This window comes from Eulemur rufifrons, chromosome 21 (genome assembly GCF_041146395.1).
Source record: "Eulemur rufifrons isolate Redbay chromosome 21, OSU_ERuf_1, whole genome shotgun sequence".
NCBI classification, from domain to species: Eukaryota; Metazoa; Chordata; class Mammalia; order Primates; family Lemuridae; genus Eulemur; species Eulemur rufifrons.
Genome location: NC_091003.1, coordinates 14,643,730 through 14,663,533, shown reverse-complemented (window position 1 = coordinate 14,663,533; position 19,804 = coordinate 14,643,730). Strand labels below are relative to the sequence as shown.

Sequence of the window (19,804 nt, the reverse complement as noted above, 5' to 3'; positions counted from 1 at the left end):
TGTCTTTGCTGCAGAGCTTTTCAGAACCTTTAATATATTAGTATGACATGTAATCAAGTTACTTAGCCTCAACTATCCTCAATTTTCTGTGGCTCTGGGCAGCTGTCCTCTTTGAGTTTCTGAGCTAGCCTTTCTTGTGAAGACTCTTGGACTAAAAGCCCTCTAGCTGTTCTTCATAATGTCAGACTCAGAGAGGGTAGAGAGACCTCAGTGATCAGAGAGGGCCCCGGGTTGGGCTGAGCTCTTCTCCAGGAATTGATTTCCTCTCACATCATGCTTCTTTGCAGAAAGAAGACGGGGCTGGAGTGAGGGGTAGGCAGTGGCTTATAGAGGAGCACGTTGATTAGTTGGCCAAGGGAAGTGGGGAGTCTTTGTTGGGGCTGTGGTCACTGGGGTCTTCAAAGGTGAGATGATGGCTTTCTGGACAACTTCTTTTCTTCCAGAACCTTCCCAAAGAGCTTGGCTGCCTCCAGGGCACAGCCCCAGTGGATGGTAAGCCCATAGCCTCCATGCCCGTAGTTGTGAATGACCTAGGAGAGGAAAGAATGAAGGTGGCCAAGTCTGGGAGGGACAGTAGAAAGGGTAGGGGAAGCTTTTCTGTCCTGGAAGACTCAGGAGCTTCCCAAAGAGTCCTGTGCAAAGCCAGGTGCCACCTGAGCTTCTGTCAGCACCCAGCTGGGGTGGTGGGAGCCCCTAGAACAGTCTTAGGCTCTTATAAATGATGGCATGGCCACAACATGGACATCTGGGAAATGGCCCTGGAGTCAAATTCAAATCATACCCTGGCCCTGTCCCCCACCAGTGGTCTGACTTAGGCAAGAGACTTCACCTCTCAGAGGCTCAGTTTCCTCATCTGAAGCATGGGAAGAACTGTCCCTATCCCAAAGAGCCGTAGGAGAGATTTAATAAGGTCCTCCATGTCATAGGCTTGCTGCTGTGCCTGCCACAAATAGATGTCCAGTAAGTGTCCATTTTCCTTCTACTCAATCACAGACCTTACCAAACCCAGGTGCTGTCTTCTGTGGAAACTTGAGCAGGTCCACTACCACCACTGAGACTCAGTTTCCCCATTTTTAGAGTAGGGGATGTTAGCCTTGCCTACTAGGGAGGCTGTGTGGAGCCTGAGGTCAGACATGACTGTTCTCTGGAAATGCCAGAGAACATCTTAGGGGTAGAGGAGAGCATGGCTTTCCTTGCCAGGAGAGCATACCTCTGTGTCTGAAGGTCCCATGCGAAGTTGCTCTCTTTCTAGCCGGATCTGGGGGCGTACTGGCCGCAGGCCAGTCCATTCAGTAATAATTCTTGCATCCTGGAACAAAAAGTGCAGGTAACTCATGTCTGAATTTTTTTTTTCCTGCTGCCATTTTTAGGTGGTAGGCAATTAGCTTTAGAATCTCATTACCATCACCACCAACACCAGCATCATCACAGTCACCTTTATTAATCACCACTACCACCATGACCATGTCTATCAGCTACCAACATCATTACCATTGCTGCTACCACCCCACCACCGACCCTATCAATTACCCACATCTTCATCAACCACCACCATTATCATCAGCCACTAGCCATAGTATTCCCAATGGTCACCACCTTGTCACCATCAGTGTCACCATTCTCAGCATTTTCATCACCATCAGCACCAACCACCACTTCCACCCCCACTGTCACCACCGTCATCACCACTAGTAGGCAAAAGTGAAAACTGAGATTTCTGCAACAAGTACATCCACTCCTCATGAAGACAGACTAAGTTGTTTGGGGGATGTCACCTTAGGAGGGAGCAACTCTTAGCCATAGCCAGATAGGTTTCATTAGCCCATAGCAAGGATTTCCCTGTACATTGTCAAATTCTAGTGTATGCCATAGTCTCTTGCTGGAATTAATTTATCCAGTTGTCCCAGTGGTGGTATCTTCCATTCTCAAGTCCTCATAACCAAGCTGCCAGGACCCTGGTCTAGGACGCTGATATCACTGCACACCTTACCTTCAGCATGGGCTCCAGTCTACAGCAACCTTCCCAAACAGTGTTGTGGTCCTGGATGCTGTTTAGTTCACTCCAGTTCCCCAGCTGAAAGATGCCTCCAAGAGTGACTGTCTGGATCCTAGATAAAAACGAGGAGTGTCAAGGATGAAGGAAAATAAAACCTTTGAGATGAATGTTCACCCTTATCACCATCTCTACTAGGGCACCACTACCATCAACATTGTCATCCCTGCTAGTGCCATCATCACCACCTCTATTGCCATTGTCATCAGCATTAACACTAACCACCGACTCTTCCACCACCATTAACGTTACCATCAATATTGTTACCTCCATCAACAACATCATCTTCACTACTGTCATTAACATGTCATCACTGTCAACTCCATTCACCATTTCACCACCGCCATTAACATCACCATTGAGGCAGTCAGTCCAGCCACATCATTAACATTGCCCTTGAGATTGTCATCTCTGCCACACTATTAACATCAATTATAGTGTCATTTCCATCATCCCCACTCCCAGTCACCACCATCATCAACATTGATCTCCTCATCAACACCCCACCACCCCATTAATATCACCACTCTACCATCCTATGCCAATCACCACCCCATCAACATTGCCTTCCCCATCAATAACAATGGTATCTCTTCTACCACCATTCTGCTATCAACGATATTGTCATCCCATCGACACCCCACCATCTTCACTGGTATCATCACTTTCACCATTCATATTGTCATCGCCATCAAGCCCAATCACCATTCCCATCCCCACTCTCATTATTGCCATTCACACCACTTCTATAATAGTGTCACTGCCATCACATCCCCGACCAGCATTACCACTACTGTCATCCAAAAGGATGTTCACGCTAGAGCTCACTCAAGGCTGAGTCCTGCTTTCCCGGGGATCTAATTGCTCAAATTCACTTAAAAAGCACTGGAAGAAAACAACTGCAGGAACCAAGCCAGGAGCCTGGGGCAGGCAGCAGAGGCATAAAGAGGGCATGAAGGTGCCCCCTCTTCTGCCCTAGAACAGTCAGATTTTACCCTGGGATGATGTACGGGGACTGGTAGATGCCGTGCTCTGGGTCATGGGTGATAATGAAGTGCTTCATCCAAGGGGCATCCACCTGTTGGTTCAGGACAGGAAGGTCTTGTCAGGGGAGCTGAATCAATGGGTTCCCCTTGCTCTTGCTCCCCTCTATGGCTAGATGTTCTGACAAGAGTGGCAAGGCTGGTTCCTTGGTCCTCTCATGACCCCCGTGGCTCAAGTCTGCACCTGATTGCTTGCCTCTTGCAGGAAGAGCCACCCTCATTGAGAGCCACCCCTGCTCCCTGAAGCATTGCACAGCCTCACCCACGTGTCCACAGCAAAGCCTCAGCACACATGTGTGAACACGTATACACATTAGCCCCCATCAGTAACACACACACGCCCCCCCACAAGCACGCACACCTGTACACCTATGGATGCACACATGTACACTCACATGCACACGCATGTACACATGCACCCACATGCATGCACACACAGAGTGAGAGGCAGGCATGGACTGAGGGTTATGTGCACAGGCTCTTAAGCCAGGTTGCCTGGGTTCGAATCCCAATTCCACCACTGACTACTGCGTGGATTTATGCATGTCACTCAACTCCTCTACGCCTCAGTTTCTCCATCTGTAAGATGGCGATGGTGACATTATAGTGCCCACCTCAAAGGGTTGTGGTAAGGATTAAATTAATACAATAAGTGCTTGGGGCTGTGCTTGGCACTTCGTAAACACTCCATAAATCTTTGCTATTTTTATACAATAGTTCCACATAAAAACAAGCATACATACACAAAGAGAACATTACGGGGGATAGGGAGGGCCCTGGTCCTTGTTTCTTTAACATGTCAATGCTCTAAGTCGGTGGGGGGTGGGGTGGGTCTCCTCTAATAGATGTTCCCAATTTGTCCACTGTCTTTGGAAATGAAATAAACACAGAGAACAATCTTCCTATCAATAAAAGCAGAGGGATCGGGCACAGAGGCCGAGGCAGGAGGATTGCATGAGGCCAGGGGTTCCAAACTAGCCTGGGCAAAATAGTGAGACCCCATCTCTATATAAAATACAAAAACAATAGCCAGGCATAGTGGCACCTGCCTATAGTCCCTGCTACTCAAGAGACTGAGGCAGGAAGATCCCTTGGGACCAGGAGTTTGAGGTTGCAGTGAGCTATGATGACGCCACTGCACTCCAGTGTGGACATGCGACTGAGACCCTATCTCAAAAACAAAACAAACAAAACCAAAATAAGAAAACAAAAAAGCCAGAGGACACACCCTCACACTCACCTTAATGATCTGCCCCCGGCCTGGCTGCAGCAGGGGGTCTGGTTGCAGCGCCCCTGCCCACACCCCGGTGCAGTTGAGAATCACATCCGCACCTCCTCTGGCCACCTGGCAGCAACCAAAGGCGGACGATGGAGTGAGGACCCTGGTATGCCCCGTTCGCTACCCCCCCTCCACCCAGTAGCCGCCTGCTCCCTGGGGAATGGCAGAGAGGTTCTCAATGAGCCCTCTGTGAGGCTCGCCTGCCTCTAGCATGACGCCTGTTCATAGTCTGCTATGAGGATCCCGAGCAGCTCGGGAGAGAAAACTGCTTGGAATGGAGTTCTGTGGAACGGGGGAAGCTTGGCACCTCCCAGAAGAAGTCAGAAGGGAAACAGAGATAGTTCTCTTCCTCCTCTGACTCCTTTTATTAATAATTTCATTCTCTTGCCTTCTACTCTGCCAAGGCATTTGCAGAAGACACGTTGGAACCCCTAGCTCTATGTATGAGATACTCAAGCACTCAAGCTCCCCAGCCCAGCTCCAGTGACTCTTGTCACAGACCGGTCATGGGACACACACCTTGCAAGGCACTATTACTGTTCATGAGCCAGTGTTGTTTGAGAACGAAGGCTACATCTGAGCCAACCGTGTATTTCCAGTGTTCATCAGGGCCTGACCAGAACAGGTAAGACCTCATTATATAATACTAATAGCTACGTGTCCTGAGCCCCTTCCATGTGCCAAGCATGATCCTAGGAGCTGGGACTGAATGAAGTCATACAGCAAAGCTCTTGGCACATCGTGCCAGGTGGTGGCAGTTGCTACTGTCATTACTAGTGGTGGTGATGGTGCTTCGGAGGAGGGCTGAACTTTGCAGAACACCAACCCAGGTGTCAGTAGAAGCAAACAAGTGGCTGGGACCTTGGGAGTGGAGTGCAGCTGATGCTGGGAAAAGGAAGCCAGCTCTCTAGCCTAACACTCACTGAAGCTCAGATACAAGTCAGCCCCTTAAGGCCACCATGATCCCACTGTTCCTTTGTTCCTACCACCGACATTAAGGCACAGACCTCCTCCCTCAGAATACTTGAGTCTTCCTGAGATTGAGAAAAGACTTAGAATCTGGGATAGGCCTGTGGGGACCCTGGGAGCCTCAGAAAGAGGCCCCTGACCCAGCAGCAGGAAGCAGAGACTCTCCCTTCTTCTCCTCCCTGCCCTCACCCCCCGCCCCCCGCAGCCCTGCTGCTCACCTCCTCGAAAGACTCCACCTTCCGCTGGAAGAATTTCACTCCCCTCTCAGTTAACCTGGGATGATAAGACACATCAAAAAGCCCAGTATTCAGTTCCCTGCTCCATCCCTTCAAGAGAGTGGCGTAGGGGACATTGCCCAAAGAAACTTTGTGGACGTTAGTCCCACAGGATGCTCCTTGAGAACATGACTGTGTAGTCAAATCAGTGCATGAGCACCTTGCTGGACCAGTGGTCCCCAAAATGTCCCTTGGGAAATCTGACATGGTCCAAGCCCCTTTTGGGGCAGATGGAGACGGGAGAAGGCCCTTGCTGAAGGCGGTATAGTGAGTCAACGACCCAGCTGGGACTCAAACCCAGGCCTTTGCAGCTCCCAAATACTTCCTACTGCCACCATATTGCTTTGTAATATCACAGGGGACGAGATTCAGGGTGGAGGGGGTGCAGGGATGGGCCAGTGTCAAATGCCCCCTTGTCAGAAGCAGAGCATGAGGAGGGAGGTGGGCTGAGGATGCCACCTCTCCCTTTAAATGTCTCAGAGGAAAACTATCTGTCACTATTAGAAATACAGTAGAAACATCCAAAGACGGGAAGTAAACCATATACAAGCTGAAGCATACCCTCAGGACTATTTCATTTACTTGATTTCCTCAAGATAGAAAAACTGGGAGCATTTTTTTTCCCTGGAAGAGGCTGGACGGGAGTCATAAGCATCCCAAAGTTAGGACAAATGGACATTATTAGCACCATGGTGCCCAAACCTGGCTGATAATTAGAATCACCCAAGGAACTTCTTAACATGCAAATCTCTGGGCTGGGGCACAGTGGCTCATGCCTGTAATCCTAGCACTCTGGAAGGCTGAGACAGGAGGATTGCTTGAGGTTAGGAGCTCAAGACCAGCCTGTACAAGAGCAAGACCCTGTCTCTACAAAAAAATAGAAAAATTAGCTGGGCATGATGGCACACACCTGTAGTCCCAGCTACTCTGGAGGCTGAGGCAGGAGGATCACTTGAGCCCAGGAGAGTGAGGCTGCAGTGAGCTATGATCACACACCACTACCTCTATCCCAAGCAACACAGCAAGACCCCTGTTTAAAAAAAAAAAAAACAAAAAAACAAAAAAAAACAAAAAAAAAAAAAACACGCAAATTTCTGAACCCTATCCCAGAGGTTCTGATTCAGGAGGTATAAAACCGGGTCATGAAATCTGTGTTTTAGGAAATATCCCCAGGCCATTTGATAAAAGCCATCATCCAGTCCAGATCTTTAAAAATCTTAATGAGATAGTAATATATGTGAAATATATAGAATCTTCCTTAATATAAATGTATGTGAACATAACTATCAATGTATCTTGCAAGCTAATGTTTGCTAATTTGGAACACTGCAAGATTCCTATTAATGTCAGGAACAAGACAGGGACATCCACCATCACCTATATGAGTTAACATCGTTTAGGAGATACTGGCCAAAGCAGCTGGAGAAGAAAAAAAAAAGTGATATAAAAATAAAAGGCAATTTATGTTTTGCAGATGATGTAAACATATCTGGAAAACTTAAGAGAATCCATTTAAAACTATCAGACAGACATTAGGGCTTTGGGTGAGGTTGCTGACAGTTATCACATGGCTCCTGCAGGGCCGCTTGCCTCCGTGCACGGTGGTGATCAGGACCAAGGAGAGCTCCTGCACGTAGCCTAAGGGTTTCCTTCAACCCTTGGGGTTGGTCAACATGAACCACCTTCTGCTACAGCTTGGTCCCTGGGAGGTGCCTTCCTCAAACTGAAGCTCAAAATCTCACCTGTCCGTCAGCCACTGCAGATAGATCTTCCCCTCCAGAATTAGGCTTGTGTTGAACCAGCCATAGCTAGAGTCACGGCAGACAAAAGGTGGGAATAAAGGTCAAAATCAGAGCTATATTTGAAGGCTGCCGAATGGAGGTGGGAGCAGTCTTGTTCTATGGGCTCCCAAAGGGTAGATCCAGGACCACTGGGTGAAGTTCAAGGGTGGAGGTGGCTTTCAGCTCAATTCAAGGAAAAGGTTTCTATCAGACAAAGCCATCCCTGACATTGGGGTATGCAAGTAGAGGCTGGATGTGCATTTGCAGAGGGGATTCGGGCGTGGGGTGGGGTGAGGGGAGAACCGAAAAGGCATCAGGCTGTAGAGAAAGGAAGAGAGGGATTTGGGGCCACACGGACTGGATTGGAATCCCAGTTTGGTCACTTGGCTGTGTGACCTTGGGAAGTCACTTGGCCTCTCTGAAGCTCACTTTCCTCATATGGAGCTTCTGGGCTTGAGATCTGTGATTCCACATCCCTTACCCCCACCCCCGTCCCCCCAGCCCAAGGCCCAGTTTGAGGGGCCTCGCTTAAGGGCAGAGCACCAGGAAGCCAGGGTACCAGGGGCTCTAGGCCTGGGAAGGGACCTGGGAAGGGACAGGAAATTGGGTGCCTCCATTCTCTGCCACCTTCTGGACAAGTCTGTCTGAACTGCGGCGCCTCAGTCCCCTTTGACTGTGACAATAACCTCACCCATAATCGGGGAACATGTCCAGCTCTCTGGGGGTCAGCTTCCGAAATCCCAGAACTGTGTCCTTCCAGAAAGGGTCCTGAGGAGGAAGGAGAGAGGGGGCACAGGGATAGGTAGAAGTCAACGATAATGACAGTCACAAAAAATTCTGCAATGCTGACTATGCGTAAGGCACTGTGCCACGCAGGTCACTTATAATAATCCATTTAATCTTCATAGCAAGCCATTGAGGTGGATACTATTCTTATCCCCATTTTACAGATGGCTCAATTGAGGATGAGAAGGATTAAATAACTTGCCTAAGGCTGCACAGCTAATAAACAGTGGAGTTGAGATTTGAACCCACACAGTGTGGTCTTAACCACTACACTTAGCCACTGCCACCACTACACAACAGGGCCTAGGGTGGGACAACCTGGTAGAGACCCCAGCCTCACCACTTACTACCTTGAGTTCTCTGAGTCTCAGTTTTCTTGTCTGTATCAAGGACGAGACAATCACTATTGTTCCCATGAAAGGTGACAGAGAGAATGTGGATGAAGCCCTTAGCACAGCACCAAGGGTCCCATAAACCTTGAGGGCTGACCGAGGGCTCTGGGCATTGAGCAGGACCACCCTCCCTCTCCAAGCAGTCTGAGCACGTCCCCCAAGGCCGTGCTGGTCCTCTTGGCACATGTTGGGCACCATGTGGTCACAGACTGCCTGGGTTCAAACCCCCGCTCGGCCACTTGAGAGCTTGGTGGCCCTGGGAAAGTTTACTTTATTTCTCTTGGCCTCTGTTTTCTCACCTGTCAAATGAGGGAAAGAACGGCACTTCCTGGTCATCGTGTGAATGAAATGAGTTACTACTTGTAGAGTAGTTAGGACAGGGCCTGGCATATGAGAAGTGCTTTGGCAGTTTCTGCCACGATGAGTGTTTAATTCCACCTTGATAAAAGCCCTGGGACCTCAGGGGCACAAGGAAGCTTTGGCTGCAGCACCAAGTGTGCGCATGTATGACTATTAGCCAAACCCATCAAAAGCTAGTTCCCCCTGGGCACCAGAAGCTTCTCTGTTCTTTGCCAATTTAACAGCAAAATTTGAAACAAAAATAATTTATAAAAGCAAAAATAGAAATTAAGGTAAACTTGTTGTGAACCCAGGAGTCTGTTAAAGTACACCCCAGACTCAGGGCCCCCACCCAGATCTGTGATCAAGGCTCTGTCCCCCCTATCCCCCCACCCCCAGGCCGTTCATCCCTGATGGTGAAGGACGCCTCACTCACTGGAACGGCTTCACGGAAGAGGTTGTAGCCTGAGATTAGAGCCAGGCCCATTTTTCCAGCATTGGGAGAGTGGACGTGGCTCAAGAGATAGTCAAAGGTCTGCTTGTTCCAGTCCCTGAAAGGATCACAAAGAGTCTTGGTCACCAAATGCCTTGAGCTGGGTGGAAAAATCTCAGAAGGTCAGCTGGCATGGGGCTGTGATCATGGAGTTAATAATCACAGAGGCTGGTGAGGCTGGTGAGGCTGTGTCCCAATCCCAGAAATCCACCCTGTACATTCTCACAATGCCCCAAATGCCTACAGGTCTTCCCTCTTCCAAACTTTCCAGTATTCCCCCATCAGTAGGTTAGGGAAGAGGGCAAACACAGGGTGCTCCATCACAACCATTTGGAGTGCACCCTGGCTTGAGACCACATGGCTAATGAGTTTCAATGAAAGCTTTAACCAGGCTTTGGGGACTGTGAACCACACGGTTCAGTCTGGCTCCAGGCACCCCCCACTGTAAACACCAATGGCAGACATCAGCTTGCTGTTCCCAAAAACTTTTCCTCTTCCCCCTGGGCATACAGCACAACTGCATTTCCTAGACTCTCTTGCAGCTAGGCATGGCCATGTGACTTGGTTCTGGCCAATGGACTCTCAAGACTCTGCCCATGTGGTCCTACATTCTCCTTCTGCTGTCACTGGCCCATGAGAATGACATTGAGGCAACCTTGGAAGCCATGTAGAAGGATGGCAGAGCCATGAGATGGAAGGAGCCTTCTGATCAGGAACATTGGTTTTGGAATTTATGGGAGTGAGGATTAGGCTTCTGTCTGAGCCATTATTCATTGGGGGGGGGTTCATTTGTTGAAGCAGCAGGCGATAACTTCTTTGATAAATCTGAGCATTGATCCACCCCCTTAGAAGTTTCCTGGATTCACCAGTGCATACGGAATTCACAGCTACCCAGGTTAGGGAAGAATGGAGACAAAGCCTCCCAGCACACAGTATCTGGCGCACAGTAGGGGCTGAACATGTGTATTTCCTTTATGTCACGCCATACCAGAGCTTCCCTAAGCAGCTTGTTCTTGGCGATGCAAACCTGATGGGGGGAAATCTGATGGGGGGAGCCCCCTCTGCAGACTCAGCCCCAGGGGCCCCCCAGGGTACACCATGTGACCCTCACTCACGCCTCCTGTGGGTTTCCGGGGTCAGAGACGTAGGGCTGCCAGAAGCCGGCAGCCACGTCTGTGGTGGTGAGCGGGGTGAAGCGGTCCGCGTAGACCTTCATGTCCAGTGGCTGCAGGACTGAGTGGTAGCGCTCGTGGATGCAGAGGGCAGTGGACAGCCCGATGACCCCGGCTCCAATGACCACCACGCGCATCGTGCCAAGCTGCGGGAAGGAAACGTGGAGTTACACCATCATCACCATCAACTCCATCATCATCAGCGCCATCGCCACCGTCTACTGAAGGCTTGAGAGTGCCAGATACTGCCAAGCCCTTTCTACAACTGGATCCCCACAATGGCCCCAGGAGGTGGGGGACTATCATTTTTCACATTTTGCAAATGGAAACATTGAGGCATGGAGAGGTGACCATGAGACTTGCCCAAGGTCACACAGCTGGTAAGTGACGCAGCTTTCCCTGGGGAGCCTCCCCAGACACCCCATTCCTAGGCTGAGACTGTAAGAGACCCAGCAGAGCACCTGGCAGACTGCAGGCTGGGCGGTCTCAGTTGTTGGAACAAGGGGCTCTGGCTTCACATCTCAGATCTCAGCTCTGCCACCTACTGGCCGTTGACCTTGAGCAAGATGCTTCAGAGCTTCAACCTCTAATAACCCATACTTTAGAGGATCAATGGGAGATGTAACAAGATGTCAAATGTAAAAAACTTTGCCCAGTGCAAAAGGGGTGATTTACTGACATTTGTGGAGCATCTACCGTGCGCCAGCCCAGTGCTAAGTGTTTCACATGCATTAGTTCATTGAAGTCTTCCTACATTCTAATGAGGTAGGGGCCGCTGTTATTGGACCCATTTTACAGATGAGGAAACTGAGGCTCAGAGAGGTGAAATGACTTCCCTTACACAGCCAGTAAGGGGTGCCACTGGGATTTAATTTCTATTCGAGTAAATTGTACACCTACTGTGTGCCGGGCCGGCAGCTAGCGGATGCATGTCAGACGCAGTGTCTGGCCTCAGAACCCCGCCTGCCTTGGGGTGCTGGCCTGGTTGGGCCCTTAGTACTTTAGGAGGCCTGGCAGCTTTTGACCTTGAAGCTGCCTGGGCCCGCACAGCAGGGAGATATTCCGCCGGCTCCTGCTGATGCAGAACAAGAGAACTGTTTGTGCCCGGAAGAGCCGAATTCAACTTTCCCTCCTCTTTACTCACAACTCTCCTCCCACGGATCTTGGCTCCTGGCAACTCTCTCGGGCCTGTGGCTCTGAACAGCAGGACATTCTCAACACGGCCTAGTTTTATAAAGGGGGGGGAACGGCTCCAGCCCACAAGAACTGGACTCCGCTGTGGTTTCGGAAGCCAAGTTGGAGGTAGAACCAAGAAATGCAAAGGTATCGTTCCTCTGGACAATTCTCCTCCCAGCTTCCATCCCGGGAGAGTGGGGGGAAGACCCTCTCAGGGACCCTGTCCTCCTCCTATCCCTCCTCCTCACACTTTGCCTCTGGAGACACAATCTCGTCATCTGTAAAATGGGGGTCACCCTAATCTCACAGGGTCACCCTGAGGATTAAACGAGAAGCTTAGCACACGTTCCTGGTACAGTGCCTGGCACAGAGTAGGCCCTCAGTACATGGGAGCCTCCTCTGTCTCCTTGCTCTTTGAAAATCACGTTGGAAACCATCATCGCGTGTACAGAAGGAGAAAGGAAGAAGGGAGGGTCAGACCTGGCTTTGCTTCTGGCTGGCTGTGTGATCTTGGCCAAGTTACTTGCCCTCTCTGGGCCTTCTGACTGTCTCTACATAATTTCTGGAGAGCTGACCACTTTCCTACATTAATAACGAGAAGGCAAAAGAAGAAAGGGCTTTCCTGTATTTTCCAAATTCCCTGTGATGGATCCAGGAGGCAGTGTGGGGCGGACACACCCAGGTTCACGGCCTGGCTCTGGCCCACACCAGCTGTGGGATCCTGGACAAGTCGCTTAAGCTGACCAGATGAGGGTAACCACCCTCTCCGGTGTGCCCAGACTGAGGGTGCTCCCAGGATGCAGACTTTCAGGGCTAAAAGTCAGTGCCCCCGAGTCCCGGGCAAACCAGGATGAGCTGGCCAATCCCAACTGAGCCTCGTTTTCGTCTTCTATAATCTCCTAAGGGCGAACAGAGCTCCCAGCTTTGTTGTCTCCCCACCCCAGAGCCACACAGTGATTGGCACATAGCAGGGACTCAGTGAATGGATGAATGGATGAATGGATGGACAGAGGAATGAATGAATGGAGTTCTTATGAGGATGGAAAGAGCAAATGTTTGTAAAGTGCTTGGGAGCTCATAAATGACAGCAGTGAGGATGATTGTTCCCAATTCACAGGAGGAGCTGAGGCTCGGAGAATCAAGGTCAATTATTTGAGGTCATAACAAGAATTGGAGGAAGAGCCGGGTGTGAACCCAGGTCTGTCCTTCCCAGAGCCTGTGCTTTTTCCGTCCTCAGGTCACCTAGATAAGCAGCAAAGGGAGGAGAAAAGAAGGAGCGACTTTTACATAACAGGAATGCGTGAGGTAGGAGAAGAGGGTTTGAAAACCCTTAGGAAGCTTCTGGACAGGGAGAAAGAGACCTGCACAGAAGCAGAGCTGTCACACGAGCGTCTCCCTTAACCAGCTGGTGAGGAGCAGTGGCACACACCCAAGGGAACAGCACGAAGGGGCACCCAGAGCAACACCGGGGCCATGACTGGTGGCAACTTCTAGAACCAACGGGCCAAGATGAAGAGGGACAAATATAGCACTGGACTCAGTTTCTCCAGTGTGTAACACTTTAAAGATGAGCTACATGTCCTTATACTGATGGGGAAACTGAGCCCCAGGAAAGAGAAGTGACTCAAAGTCACGAGGTTGTGATAAGAGGCTTCTGGGGTCTTGGTGTTAAAAAGTCTCTGTGAAAGGCAGGAATAGGTTGAGTCAAGAAAAGAACTGCGGCCAGGCGCGGTGGCTCACGCCTATAATCCTAGCACTCAGGAAGGCCAAGGCAGGAGGATCGCTTGAGGTCAGGACTTCGAGACCAGCCTGAGCAACACAGCCAGACCCCATCTCTACAAAAATAAAAAGCGTTGGCAGGGCATGATGGTGTGTGTCTATAGTCACAGCTTCTTGGGAGGCTGAAGCAGAAGGATCACCTGAGCCCAGGACTTTGAGGTCACAACGAGCTATGATTACACCACAGCACTCCAGCCTGTGCGACAGAGCAAGAGCCTGTCTCAAAAAAAAAAAAAAAGAAAAAAGAAAAAAAGAAAGAACTGGCCATATGGAGGTAACAACAATAGCCACTATTTTTTCAGCTCCTAGTATATGTCAGTCATTGTGCTAAGAACTTCACGTGCATTATCTGGTGTAATCTTCATAACAGCCCCAGAGGTCATTATCATGTTCATTTCATGAATGAAGCAACTGAGGCTCAGACACGTGAAAGCTGCAGACACACACCCGGCCGGTGAGAAGCAGAGTCCAGCCTGGGCCTGACTCACAAATCTATGTGCTCAAATACCACGCTATGCTGGCAGATCACACGATTTGAAAAATCCAAGGGTCACACAGGTAAAGAGAAAGAGCCAAGAGCCAATGTTTCAGAGTCCTGCATTAAAAAAAAAAAAAAAAAAAAAAACAGACCACAGCATAAAATGCAACGTTTGTAGGAATTTTTTACTGTGTTGGTGGGAATAGAATTGAAAAGAATAAAAGAGAGTCCTAAGTCAATTACCTTACCTTTTTTGAAAAACACCACTATAGGAACCAAACTGGATACTGATGATAGCAACTCTGTGTGTGTGTGTGCACGCGTGTGCGTGTGTACATTAGAGTGCAATATAAGTGCATAAGGTTCTCATTCGATGTAGGAGCCAGATTGTAGGCTCCGACAGACTCAGCCTCAGGTAAAATCATTCATGCATGTAGTTACTGGATTTCTGGACTTGCATGCACGCAGCTTCGTTATGAAGTCAGACATGTTCTCGTTGTTGCTAATGTTTTTATTAGTGTTGCAGTTCTCTGTTTTACAGCATTGCTCCAACCAAGCATGCATGGAGTATGCATCCTAGAAGATGCAAACAGCTGGCATTATTATATTTGTGTATGTGTGTGTGCGTGATTATAACATCTACGTAAGCAGGGAGCAGGAAGGGAACGAACGTATTTTGGCCTCTGCCACTTGCTAGACACATGTAGATGCAACACAGACATAATCCTCTTAATCTTCTCAACTGCTTTGTTTACCTGCTGGGAGCGGTTATTATCCTCATTCTGCAGATAGGGACTGAGATTCAGTGGGGGGAAGACACTTCCCCAGGGTTACACCATCAGTCTGGGACAGCATTCGGATCTAGCCCCAGTTCTAGCGGAGCTTTCTGCACTTCGCCATAAAAATATTTAGGCAGCCGGCAATAAGTTGGCACTGCATACTTTCTGCTTGTCTTTCAGTCTCGTGTTTGTTGGCTTAGACCCTCCCTTGTCCCCTAGAAAGCAACCTGAGGCCGCTGGTGCCTTGGATTGCTCCATGCACACCGCCAAGAATACGAAAGTCTCGTTCTAAAAAAAATCAGTGAGTCTTGGGTGAGGCATTTGACCATTATCAGCTCTTCCTGGTTGCACCACATGGCTACTTCTTAGGACGTTGGTATTTTCAGAGTTTATCTTTAAAGATGGAACAGAGGTTTTAAAAGCTCGAGAACCAGGCTATGAACGTCCCCATAAAAATAAATAACTAGGAGAACCTGCTATGTGCCCAGTTCTGTGCTAAGCACTTGCATTCACCACCTCTTGTAATACTCAGTTTCACCCTATGAGAGGTGAGTTATGATCCCCGCGTTCCAGATGAGGAAACTGAGGCTTGGAGAGGGGAAGTCACTTACCCGAGGTCCCCTGCCTGATTCCAAAGCTGGAGCTTCATCTCTCTGCTGGACATTTGCCTGAGGCTGGGTTTGTCCTTTGCTGTCTCCTGTAATGTCAAGCTTCTACCCACCCCCACCCCCACGCCAGGGCAAAGGTGCATCAGCCACTCACCGGAGGCGCCCAACTGCTGCAGAAACTAGAAGCTGCCGGGACGCAGACTCCTGTTTCCTGAGGGGGGCTCCTGATTCTGGGGTGTCTTGTCTCCAGCCCTCTCTGCCCCTCTGCCCGGCAGCCGGGACTGGAGTGCAGGGTCAAAGTCTGAAGCTGCGGACAGGGCACAGCTTGAGGGGTGGGGCCGGGCACCACACTGCCCGCAGGGACTGGCCCGGGGCCGGCCGGGAGACCTCGCCTCCCCTGGCTCCCAGTCCCTGAAAAGTTGCCTGACTTTTCTGGCTCCTCTCGCGCCCCGGTGGACAGGCCTCAGGGGAGGAGGGGAGGGCAGGCAGGCGGTCTTGGAGGGCCGATGGGCACAAGGAGGTCCGTCTCTCTGGCCAGCTGGAGATCATTCCCTTTCTTTCCTCTTCCCGCTGCCACCCTGGGGGAGGGTCTGGTTGTTCCCTGTGCCACTCTGGGCCTGGCCTGCAGGGAGGGGGTGGTCAGCCCTGAAGACAGGCCAGAGGCACAGGACAGGGACTCCCAGGGCCAGCCAGCCAGCCCAAATGCCATTCTGGGACGCTGGGTACACGAGGCCAAGGAGAGACTCGAGGTGACGCCTGTTTGGGCCGTGAGGATGTGTGGCTGCTTGCTCTGGTTTCCCAGAGACACAAGCGGCAGGACTCCAGGCCCTTCTTCTGCCAGGGCTAGACCTGGAGCTGCGATGGTGAGAGCCCAGAGATCTTCAGGCACCTCACGGTACACACGGGGAGCCTGAGGCCCAGAAAGAGAGACCAACCAGTCCTGGGCGAGGCACCCTTTGGGTTAGCTCTGACAGTCCAGCCTCCACCACTCTACCTTCAGCGTCAACAAATCAAAAGGAGAAGAAGAAATAAGATAATGCATGCAAAGGCTGGGTGCATTGGCTCATGCCTGTAATCCCAGCCCTTTGGGAGGCTGAGGTGGAAGGATCACTCGAAGCCAGGAGTTTGAGACCAGCCTGAGCAAGAGCGAGACTCTGTCTCTACAAAAAACAGAAAAATCAGCCAGGTGTGGTGGTGCGCACCTGTAGTCCCAGCTACTCGGGGGTGCTGAGGAAGAAGGATCGCTTGAGCCCAGGAGTTTGAGGTTGCTGTGAGCTAGGCTGATGCCACAGCACTCTAGCCTGGGAAAGAGTGAGATTCTGTCTCAAAAAAAAAAAACCAAAAACCAAAGAATGTTCACAGCTCTAAACTGGAAGGAGTCCAAATGTCTATCAGCCAGAGAATGGATAAAAAAAAAATCATAGTGTTTTCATGTGAAAAAAAATATATATATATGTATATATATCATACAATGGAATATTATACAGTAATGAAAAGGGAAAAATACTGCTCTATTGAACAACGTGAATGAATCTTAGTCACTATGTTGAGAAGTAGAAGCCAGACACACAGAGGCCCGTACTGCATACTTCCATTGTTACAAACTCAAAAGAGCAGGCAAAACTCATTGGCAGTAATAGAGGATGTTACCTCTGGGGGAGGCACTGACCAGGAAGGGGCAGGAGAAAATTTTCTGGGGTGCTGGAAACAAGCCCCTTCATTTGGGTGGTGGTTACAGGAGTATATGCATGTGCAAAAATTCATCAAGCTGCATGTTTAAAATTAGGATTAATGGATTTGACACAATAAGAAAAGGAAAGAAAGAAAGAAAGGAAGGAAGGAAGAAAGGGAGAAAGAAAGAAAGGAAGGAAGCAGAGAGAGAAGGAAAGAAATAAGAAAGGAAGGAGGAGGGAAAGGAAGGAAGGAAAGAGGGATGGAAGGAAGGAAGATGAAGGAAGGAAGGAGGGAAGGAAAGAAGGAGAGAAGGAAGGAAGGAAGGGGAGAGAAAGAGAAGGAAAGAAAGAACATGCTCACAGTCACACTGCCTATAAGCAGAGGCACAAATCTGAACCCAGGTTAGGGTTGCCAGATCTAATAAATAAACGACCCTCACCCCAGGCCATCAGTGTCCAGCGCTGGGGCACTCAGCCACCACAGGAAAGAGCTCAACTGAGAGCCAGAGAAGGGCCCCAGCCATCAGTGACTCCCCAGCGGCAGGGCTGGAGATGGGCTGTGGCTCCAGAAAGTCCTGTGCTGCGCTCGCCTTGGCAGCACCTGTATCAAAATTGGAACGATACGGACAAGATTAGCATGGCCCGGTGCAAGGATGACATGCAAATTCGTGAAGCATCCCATATTTTTAAGGCTTGCCAATCTATTTATCTTCTCCAGGACTGACGTTTTTGTTAGAAAAGTAAAAAACCCAGAAGCAGCCCAAGTTTGCACTGGGGAAACTCATGGAGCTTTGAAGTGAAGGTTCTGGAGAAGCTACTGGGGACGAGACAAGTCCTAAAGATTAACGAGGTGATGGATATGAATCACTAATCCAAGGATCTGGTTAAAATTTAGACTTTTAATAGTGACCAATAAAAAATCCTATTTGTGGGGGGGCGGGGTCCTGTGCTGTGTATTCAATATTATTAGTTAGCTTTGGAAAATGAGGTTGGGAGACGCCTATTGTTTTCATGTTACAAACTACAGAAAGTAAAGTTCCACAGAGTCTTTTGGCTATTGGGATAAGGTGAAGATATCCCCCAGGAAGGATGTGAGATTTTTATCTTTATCAGAAGGGGAAATTAGTTTTTAAAAAAAAGAAAAGGAAAAAGAAAGAAAAAGAAAAAGTTGAGAAACACTGATCTGTCCATTTTACAGTTAGAGAAACTGAGGCCTAAAGAGAGAAAGGGATTTTCCCCAAGTCCCACAGGGGCATAGGATCACTCAGAGATCCTGGTGGGAGCAAGGCCCTACTAGTATGAAGTTCAAAGTTCATTGATCATAATAATCAGAGGCCCTAGATCTTTGGAAGCAATTTCTGTTTATTTGGCTGGAGGTGTAAGAGTTGGGGGTCCTTCTTATCCCACCAGATGGTTGATAAACAAGGTGGCCACCTGGTAGCTCTGAAATATGCTCAGGCCAGGGCAAAAGCATCATTTATCTGGAGAATTCTCTGGGGGAGAGGAGGATGAGGTTACAGAATAACAGCTTAACCCCTACTCCCTCTTTCTCAAACAAAATTAGCTTTATTGTAACTGTCCCAAGTATCAAGATGCCCTCGGTAAATTTATACAATGCAGAGGGTGCAGAGAAGACAGTAAGAATCACGTGCAACTAGTCCCACCACCAGGAAACAGGGGCTGTTATTTTGGGTGAATATCTCCAAATATTAACATAAACACACCAAGGCGACAAAAATGAGATCATGTGATCCATGCCGTTTCCTGTTACTCTTTTCACTTATGACACAATATGATGTGTCCTGAGCCTCTTTCCACAATGACTGTAGGACAGTGGCATCCTTTTTACGCAGGACACAAGCTCAAAAAGGTCTTGCGAGGAAAACAAAGCTGGCTAAGGGCAGAGTGATGGAGGAGGCTGTTGAGGCAAGTGGTCAGGGAAACCTCTGGACAAGGTGACATTTTTTTAAGGAGACAAGGTCTTTCTCTGTCGCCCAGGCTGGAGTGCAGTGTCATCATAGCTCACTGCAGCCTCTAACTCCTGGGCTCCAGCGATCATCCTGCCACAGCCTCCCAAGTGGTTGGGAGTACCGATGCGTGCCACCCCACCTGGCTAATTATTACTGGTTTTTTTTTTTTTTTTTTTTTTTGTAGAGATGAGATCTCACTATGTTGCTCAGGCTGGTCTCGAATGGCTGGGTTCCGCATCAGCCTCTGCAGTCGTGGGGATTACAGGCATGAGCCACTGTGCCTGGCTTATTTTTCTCACGCATTTGAAAAAACTCTTCATATGTATGTGTCTTATCCTTTTGTGGCAAATATTTTCCCCAATTTGTTGGTCATACAAAGGTTTTAAAACTTTTCTGTAGTCAAATCTATCATCTTTTTTTCTCCTTTATGGCTTCTGTGCTACCATGTTCTTTTTTTTTTTTTTTTTTTGAGACAGAGTCTCACTCTGTTGCCCCGGCTAGAGTGCCGTGGTGTCAGCCTAGCTCACAGCAACCTCAAACTCCTGGGCTCAAGCGATCCTCCTGCCTCAGCCTCTCGAGTAGCTGGGATTACAGGCATGTGCCACCATGCCCAGCTAAGTTTTTCTATATACTTTTTAGTTGTCCAGGTAATTTCTTTCTATTTTTAGTAGAGATAGGGTATTGCTCTTGCTCAGGCTGGTCTCGAACTCCTGAGCTCAAACGATCAGCCTGCCTCGGCCTCCCAGAGTGCTAGGATTA

The 19,804-nt window shown here is 49.3% G+C and overlaps 1 protein-coding gene and 1 non-coding gene across 2 annotated transcripts; one reads left to right on the top strand and one right to left on the bottom strand.

Moving 5' to 3' along the window:
- DAO (D-amino acid oxidase) lies at nucleotides 1-15,683 on the bottom strand. The gene is made up of 11 exons (XM_069497413.1): nucleotides 15,557-15,683; nucleotides 10,526-10,728; nucleotides 9,354-9,468; nucleotides 8,092-8,168; nucleotides 7,362-7,427; nucleotides 5,563-5,617; nucleotides 4,337-4,441; nucleotides 3,049-3,131; nucleotides 1,991-2,108; nucleotides 1,211-1,309; nucleotides 1-530 (listed from the first exon to the last, which is right to left on the bottom strand). The coding sequence occupies exons 2-11, from the start codon at nucleotides 10,717-10,719 to the stop codon at nucleotides 399-401; spliced, it is 1,044 nt and encodes a 347-aa protein (XP_069353514.1). The 5' UTR covers nucleotides 10,720-10,728; nucleotides 15,557-15,683; the 3' UTR covers nucleotides 1-398.
- A 1,974-nt stretch (nucleotides 15,684-17,657) lies between these two features.
- Nucleotides 17,658-17,763, top strand: LOC138401998 (U6 spliceosomal RNA). The gene has a single exon (XR_011236592.1). It is a non-coding gene; the product is annotated as a U6 spliceosomal RNA (small nuclear RNA).
- The last annotated feature ends 2,041 nt before the right edge of the window (nucleotides 17,764-19,804 follow it).